Source organism: Corvus brachyrhynchos, unplaced genomic scaffold (genome assembly GCF_000691975.1).
Source record: "Corvus brachyrhynchos isolate BGI_N302 unplaced genomic scaffold, ASM69197v1 scaffold125, whole genome shotgun sequence".
NCBI lineage: Eukaryota > Metazoa > Chordata > Aves > Passeriformes > Corvidae > Corvus > Corvus brachyrhynchos.
Genome location: NW_008238342.1, coordinates 1,480,543 through 1,489,198, shown reverse-complemented (window position 1 = coordinate 1,489,198; position 8,656 = coordinate 1,480,543). Strand labels below are relative to the sequence as shown.

General features: G+C 41.7%; 1 protein-coding gene across 9 annotated transcripts in view; it reads right to left on the bottom strand.

Moving 5' to 3' along the window:
- The window catches only part of PTPRT (protein tyrosine phosphatase, receptor type T), a 315,834-nt gene extending 310,112 nt beyond the window's left edge, over positions 1-5,722 (bottom strand). For 5 of the 9 annotated variants that reach the window (XM_017735146.1, XM_017735147.1, XM_017735148.1 and 2 more), the window contains exon 1: positions 5,597-5,722. In XM_017735146.1, the coding sequence (XP_017590635.1) occupies positions 5,597-5,618 (22 nt within the window). In that variant the 5' untranslated portion in view covers positions 5,619-5,722. The remainder of the gene's footprint in view (positions 1-5,596) is intronic. The other 4 variants (XM_017735143.1, XM_017735144.1, XM_017735145.1 and 1 more) reach the window with 1 other exon arrangement.
- Between the last annotated feature and the right edge of the window lie 2,934 nt (positions 5,723-8,656).

The following is an 8,656-nucleotide window of genomic DNA, read 5'->3' as shown; positions in this document are numbered from 1 at the left end:
TTCCTGCTGTCACTCCATGGTGCCACTCACAAAAAGAGAAAGGTGACACAGGAACGCATTTGGCCTATTAGACTCCCATAAAACTACCCTCAGTTCAGTGGAGCCCAAGTGGAATTTGGCCATCTGGAATTCCTGGATACATCTCGATGCTTGCCTGCTAAATGAGTATTTCATAGAGCAACACTAATGATGATGACCCTTCTGTTCTTCCAGTGAGAAGCTCAGAGACTCCTCCAGCTCCTGGAACAAAGGAACACGCTCATTTAGGTGTGGGAAGGGTCTCCCATGCCTTATCTCTGCTGCAAGAGGAAAGACAGAAATTCTGCTATGGTTGCTCAGTGGGGTGGTGCCGTGCATCCAAGGGAGGTGAACACTGCACACCCTCAACAGCTCTTGAGCTGGGTTCGTTTCACTGGGCCACAGGATGCAGACTCACAAGGCCACACTCAGCACTCATTTGAGCCTGAAAATACAATCTCAAAACCTCCACCATTTAGATGGAGGTTTAGATTGGTTATCAGGAAAAATTTCTTCACCGAAAGGGTGGTCAGGCACTGGAACAGGCTGTCCAGGGCATCACCCCGGCAAACAACCAGAAAGCATGTCATGTAGCGCTTGGGGACATGCCTTACAGGTGGCCTTAAGCAGTGCTGGGTTAATGGTTGGACTTGATGATCTTAGAGGGCTTTTCCAGCCTAAACGAATGATTCCTTGTGAGATAAAAATGCACCAATTTCTACCACAAAATCACCCTTCAAAAACAACAGGTCCTGTTGCTCTTAGCAGAAAACGTTTGGACTCTGTGGACTAAGGATGCAAAGTGAAGCCATTTGCACTTGCTAACATACAAGTGATGTCATTCTGAACACTACCATTTATTCCAAACATTGTGCTAATCCATTTATTCTCCACACCTACACTTCTATTTCCTAGACAAACAACATCCAGTTGGAAAGCAATTGAGCAAGAAGCAGCAGTGATATGGAGCATGCAGAGATGCAGATCTACGTTTATATGCACATGCACTCCATTTGTTTGAGAAGAATTATTGTTTATTTCTGTGAAAGCAAAGTAGCACTTGCTTTAAGTGCCACAGAGATGAAAGGAAGTGAGCAGTCAGGCAGGTGGGGCCAGATCTTCAGGCTCTGCGTGACTATTTATCTAAGCTGGAACAGGGAAACTTCACAAAGTAAATGTGGGATTAAAATCTAACAGCAAAGAATGCAGCTGCACACGTGCACAAGACACGATGCCTTTGCATTCAGATGAAACCATATTTAATACAATTAAAGTAATTACTTCAGTCTAGTCAGCCCTGGTTAAGTCTCCATTGGAGTTAATTAGCAAATGATAGTAAAATGCTTTGAACTTTAAATGTTAAATACTTTCATTATTAATATTATTCCTGCAACTGCTGCAAGAGCAGCCAGGTCCTGGTTCCTTGGAATGCTGCAATGTCGTGACATGGAAAGTAAAAGTAGTATTTTTGCCTGGTTGATTTAAACACATTTCTTTGTGGTGCTAACCAAGCATTTGCCTCAAAAAAAAACCCAAAAAACAAAAAACACACAAAAGAGCTCAAGTCCTACTTTCATAGAATCCCAGACTGGTTTTGGTCTTGTCTCTTGCCAGCACTGCCATGCAGAGTGCTGAATCCTCACTTGTAGCACAACTTCAGACAAACAGCCCCAAAAAGGTATGAAAATAATGACTGAAGGCACAGGAAAGAAAACAAGATAATTAAGAAAGGTTAAAAGGACTGGGCCACATTTAGTCCTGCAGAATAAAGATTTAACTGCATACAACTGTACGAGAGAGGTTGTAAGAGAGCAACAACTGATTATTCTCCCTATTCAAAAAGGAAAAAAAAAAATATAATGACTTGAAGCCGCAGGAAGGAAAATGAAGGTTTGAGAACCTTTATAATTCAAAGAGTGGAACAAGCAGCCCAAAAGCTGCAGAATACTCATCACTGAGGGTATTCAGGCTTAAGTAAACACCCATCTGTTAAATATTTTGTTATAATCACTCCTGTGATTGTGCAAGGAGGTGGAACGAAAGTCCCACTTAAGTCTGGGGGTTGGATACCTACAATTCATGTGTTCCACGTTTTTGAAACACTTATTCAGAACAACAAACATCTGGTTCTTAATCCCCCAATTAACACTGTTTCCAGCCCTAAGGAATTAATCACAGAATTCACAGGAAACAGTTTATTTGCCGGCAACGGAGAAAAACAAATTGCCTACAAACTTCTACATTGCTAATGGAGCAGTTTAATCGCCTTTTTTTTTTTTTTTTTGACATTTTAATTAAAAAAATAAAGACTAGAAAGACATCCCTGGGCAGAGACCTTCATAGCAGTGTGTCAGCAGAGAATCACACAGGTCTGGGGACTTGGGCTCTCATTCATGGTACTGACCTCCTTTGAAGAGCACTCTGAGATCCAGCAGTGAAAAGGACTTTAAGAAGTGCTAGAGAGCATCATTAGCATTCAGGAGGACACAGTTCTGGGGCTTGGTTGAATTCAAAAGGACCTGCTGGTACTTACAATAGCCAAAACGTTTTCCAGAGGAAAGGGCAAAGCAGCTGGGGGCTGGCCATGCTTCCAGCACTGCAGAGTGGCTCAGTATCACTGAACCAACCTCATTACTGCTCGCTCTTTGTTTTTACCTTTTGCACAATGTGGTATTTTAACCGACCAGTGTTTAAAATACCATCCCAACAAAGAAAATCTGCATTACTGGCGCATTCCCAGAGCCCTGCTGGCACTCCTGCCACCACTCTCCACGCTCTGTCGTGCCTCTGGATGCTTATTTCATGAACACATCTTTGTTACCACCTCTTACACCCTGCAGGTCACTGGATTTACACCCTGCTGCTCTCAGCTGCTATGGAGAAATTCAGTGGAATGGAAAGTCAGTCATCACATGTTCTAGGACTTCAGCTTTAAAGACGTCCCTGCTTGTAGGAGTGGAACATGCTGTTCATCAGTTTATCCACCTGGCTTTGCCACGACATGAATTTTAAGTAAACAACTTTTATTCCCACCAAAGAGCTTATCAAAGAGTAACCAACACAAGCACCATAATTGTAGCCAGCAATAGACTCTCAAAAATAGCTCCAAAAATCTCCACCAGCTTCAGGCAGTCTAACTGAACACTGTAATTTACTCCAAGGTTAGCATGACTTTGACAGCTCTTCAAAACATAGGGTTTGTTACACCAGGCCCTTCTGTGCCCATTTGTCGTGGTGAACGATCTTCCACCTACTGATTTTGCCTTTTGTTCTCTGGGAACAGTCCTGTAACATCAATCAGTCCCATCAGGAACTGACTCATTTCCTCTCATGCTCCTTAAAACCTTTTTACATCTTATTTATGAGCACATTCCCACGATGGCTGCTTTACCTTTGCCTCTTCCTTCAATAAAGTTCTCTGCATTTTTTTGTTTGAGGTCTAACCTTAATTAAATTTGCAGCTGCTGGAGTATGTCTAGATATTTTTTTGTGATTCCAGATATCGTGGAAAGGGGAAAACCACAAGTATTTGGAGAAATTACATTGTGATGTTCTGGGGTTGGCATGTAGTTTTTTGTGTATATGGAGTTGTTTGTTTTGGGGTTTTTTTTGGGTTGGTTTGTTGGTTTGGATTTTTTTTAATCATGCCATTCCAGACTGTTGCTTGTCTATTGTTGTTTAGATTGGACATTAGGAAGAATTTCTTGGTTGAAAGGGTTGTCAAGCACTGGAACAGCTGCCCAGGGAAGTGGTGGAGTCACCACTCTGGAAGTGTTCATAAAATGAGGAGATGTGGTACATGTGGCCATAAAACACACAGATGTGGGAGCAGGGCTTAGGGATGGGATAATGGTTGGAGTCAATAACCTCTGAGCTCTTTTCCAGCTCTGTGATTTCTGTTGATGGTTCTGTCATGGTTCCAGGGCATTTCAGATAACAATACACCTTCATAAGGAGGCCAGGAAAGGTTTACTTTAACATTTAGAGTTGACAAAGTATTGAAATCATCCAGTGCAAGCATATAAACCTTCCCATTTGTTCCAGATTCCCAACTGCATCAAAACTGTGTAAATTCCTACTCCTTCACTCTGGGATCAGTTAACTCAAAGATCTGCCATGTCTCTCTACTTTGATGTTTGCCAAGGACACAACAATGAACCCAATGCTGAGGAGCTCCAGAGATAAAATTGTCATCACTTAAAACACAACATCCAGAATCATGAAATGCTCTCTTACAGACAGGACCAAAAATCTGCAGCTTCCACAATTAACTCCTTTGGGGATGCCACAGCCAAACCAAGAGGTACCAGGCGTGACACACTTTGAAGGTTCCTGTTCTGAACAATTTCCAATGATGAAATGATTTCAAATCCACAGAACAGCTTTCAGTGCTGGAGGAAGCCCAGCCAGGCTGGTGTCTCCTGTGCTGGTTTTTTACTGACAAGCACCCAGGGCTGAATTCTGGGCTGTCTGTCAGTGGCTGTGGCAGGGAGCTATTGCTGTCTCAGCTCCTCACCGTGTCCTTGCCAGGCAGCAAGCAATTACAAGTCTCTTATCCCAATAATTACAGGCATAAGAATGTCTTGAACATCATTATACTCCATTTCTTCCAAGTAGCTCATACTCTCGTAGTGCAATGCACTAACCAGAACAAATAATTCTATTTTTAGGAGCGAAAACAAAGTCTTAACTGGCTGGTGAGGTTTGTTTGCCACTGTGTGCCTGAAAGAGACTTGTATTGCTATTTTAGGTGGCAACCAACATGGACAAAGTAGGATTTTTAGTGAACCTTAAAGTGTTTTCTTAAATCAAGTTCTTTTTCAATGTGAACAAAACATCCCACAGCATGTTAAGGCTAGAGAATTCACTCCCATATGAAGCATAATGGTAACTTTCAATGAAAAGCAAAACTTGGAAATTAACACCACTGTGAGCTCTTCTAAGAATATTCTAACTATCACATGGAAGTCTACACTATACTCAGTACCCATCAATAAATTAGAAACTCTAGTAGTTCTCTCTGCTGGAAATGTTTTTCTCACGTATGAAAATTCTCCTGTCTGGAGTCCCAGCCTAATCAAGCATTAGCTACCACAACTAATTCTCTAGGAACTTTCTTGTCTTTCTCAAAATTGGAATTTAAAGCAATCAGTTATGAGCTAAATGGTAACTAGAATGTCCAATATTTCCACACATTTCAAAGCTTTACTTCTTCTGTCCTGTCCAACATGAATCTCCCCCGATACCTCTCTCATCCAGAAACACGCCAAAAGCTGGCCAAACGTTAAGAGTTTTATATCCAAAACATTTCCTCTCTGTTTAATAAGAAATAAAATAAGAATAAAAAATGTAAAACAATTCTGCAAGGATAGCCCATGGCAAATGTTGCAAAAAGCCATCTCACATCTCTGAATTCTTTTGTCAGATTATTTTGAACACAAAATTAACTTTTTATCGCTGAGTAAAATCCTCCTCCCCTGTTGTGTGTACCCAGAGCCAGTACACACGTACATAGGAGCAACAGCTGATTCTCTCCAAGAAATGCATCTCACCATTGTTGATGAGGCTCCTTACTCACCAGTTGGGACAGCAGGATCCATTGTTGGCTTTTCCCAGGTATTGATCTGCTCCCAGGTAAATCCATTGGTTCCCAAGGCGACGCTATAACCACAGTTGCTGTAGTGCTCATCAAACGAACAACCACCTAAAAGCAAAGAAAAATGAAAGTATGTCTGGATTATTTCGCTCTTTGTGGCAGGCCATTTACTTAGATATTTTGTACCCAAGCTCACACAGGAAATAAAAATAAATAAAATTAATTTCTTGAACATTACTTTTCATGCAGCACCAAAGGTGATGTCCAAAAAATATCTTTGTATTTTCTGTGTTTTATATCTGGTGGAAGCCCTTGTTTCCTTCCCTCCACACTACTGTTTCTTAGATCAGTCCCCTTTATTTCAACCTGCTATTTTCAAGGAAAATTGCATAGGATACCCCCATGCAGGAATATATCCATGAAACTCCAAGGTATTAACAAAAATAAAGGAAAATAGAAGGAGGCGTGTGAATGGCAAACAAGCACAGAATTACTGTTCCTACAGTGAACCCTCACTTCTTTTTGCTTTTAAGCTTTGATCTTCTTTAACCTGGCTTTAACCATCTCTTAAACATCACGTGGAGCTTCCTCAAAGTCTTTCAAGTCAATACTTTTGAGCACGGCCCTGCAGTTTCTGAACAAGAGAATGAGAAGCAGCAGATGTCGACTCGCATTCACACCTTCCAGACTGTTGACTGCAAGATCTTCACTGCAATTCCTGAAATACTTGGAAGAAGTTAACTCTCATAAATAACTTGGCAGCTGTCTGAACACTTGTGAATCAAGGGAAATCCCAGAACTGTGGAATGAAATTTTGTATTGCAGTGCAGATCTTTGAAACTTGGGCCACACAGAGAAACTGAGACAGTTTATTCCCTAGGATGTTCCTACACTGGTGTCCCTTATGACCTCGTGCACCATCCTCTTCACCTCCACCCAACTTAGTCTGGCAAAGTATTTCATACTGGATCCATTGGATCAGGCGATCTGGGTCCCTGACTTTAGACTCGAATCATGCCCAGAGTGTGTCTATAAAGCTTTGGTTTTCTCTTAGGGAAGAAAGGATCATTTTTCTCTGCAGATCCCAGTCCTCCAAAGACAACTGGGGACATCTAACATGCCAGGGCTGCACAATGCTCAGGGCAACACTCCCTTGCTCTGCCAGCCAAGCTGCCAATAGCTCCTGACACCAATCAGAGCTGTATGGACAGTGTTCCTGACTCCTCCCCACAGGCTGCACCGCCCGCACTCACACAACGAATAGCCCATACATCACTGACCTGTGGTTCCTTCACAATAAAGGATCACCCAACCATGCAGACATTAAAGCCTTCTTTAGTTTTCACCCGTATTCCCTATCTCCTTAGAAAGCCCAAACTTTCTAAACTCTCAGTTCCTGTGGAATTCCTCACAAATTACAAATATATTTCATGTCATTAATATTTACCAATCCTTATTCTGTTAAGTGATTGTACGCCCACTCCGATTGCAGCTGATTATCTAAGTGGTTCTACAAAACTTCACCAAAAATTTCTAGTCAATTATACTCTAGAAAGATTTGTTGGGTAGAGTACCTGACACCTCAAAATACCCTGTTGCTAAAGAAAAGTTTAACAAGATCAAGCTTGCCCAAAAAAATTAAAAAATTTATATATTACATATTTTCATTATAAATAGATCTGTTAATAGATTTTATGTCCCTTAAAAGCTTGCTTGTTTCAGTAGTTGCTGCAAATATTTCTGAGCTGTCATGATTTTATAACATTATAATAATCCTTGCCTTTAATTTACTACACTCAGGAAGCCTTCCCCGCTGTCAAAACAAGCAGGATTACTCTTAAACTGTTTCCCTAACTTTTTTTTTTTTAACTAATTAAGGTGAAAAAGTTCAAAATTACAATATTGAACAGGCTCATTAAAATACCTAAGGGAAGATCCAGGCATCCTGGACTGTGTGGGAGCGAGCAGTGCAGCTGAAAGTCACCTTTATCCCAGCAAGCAGGAGTGAGAGGCAAAATCAAATCCTCTGCTCTCAGCCTCCACACGGGGCATTCTCTTTTTGACAGATTCCCTTTAATAACACAACTTCAGACACAAACCATGCCCACCCTCCCTCTGCTCAGCACACAGGCATGGGGCTGTCTGGGAGCTATTACTTTGAAGGCATTGTAAACACGTTCTCTGCTCGAGCCCAGCTGCTGTATGAGGTGTCCTGTACACAGAGAAAATTGCACAGGAGCTGCTACAAAGTCCCAGAAGCAAAACAAGCAATAGTAGCAAAATATGGGGTAGCAGTGCTCATTGAACTGGGAATGTAATTGTCAATAGCTTGGCATAATCAGCTAAAGAGATGATTTTATCCTCACTGAGGAAGGTGGGGTGTGAGGAGCTGAAAAAGGGACACAGTGAGAACTTGTGGAAATTAATTGGGAGTACAAGACAACACCTGAGGAAGCATTAAAGTGCCTTGCCTGAAAGTCAAAGCTAACCCTGTAGCACAGCTGAACAGGAAAGGAAAGGATAAACCATGGAGGGACTTAAAAGTAGCAGCAAGACACCTACACTTCAGAGAAAAGGTTCATGCAAAAACCTCCAAACACAGAGTGACAGAGCAATAAGCCAGAAGGATTAATTTACTAAAGGCAGCAAAATTGGAATGTGGAGGTGAATTTGCAAGAAATGAGGACAAGGAGAAAAAGCTGGAATCAATTTTAAAGGCTCAGATGAGCAAGCTGGCTTTGTAAATCCTGGGTACAAGAGGGGGGCAGTGCCCACTGGTTTCTTGCTCTGGTGTGTCAGCTGAGAGCAGAATTAAAACTAAAGCAAAGGCTCAGCTGGGAGCCAGAGCCACAGTGACTGGTGAGCCAAAAAGCCAACAGCTCCTCTCTCCACACTGTGAATATGCAGTGCATATTGGATTATGGATCAGGAAAGAAACCTCAGAAAGTGAAAGTAGTACAGTGTATCAGAATATCACAGATTTTGGGGTTTCTTTAACTGTCACAGAGCCACAGAATGGTTTGGGTGGGAAGGGATCTAAAA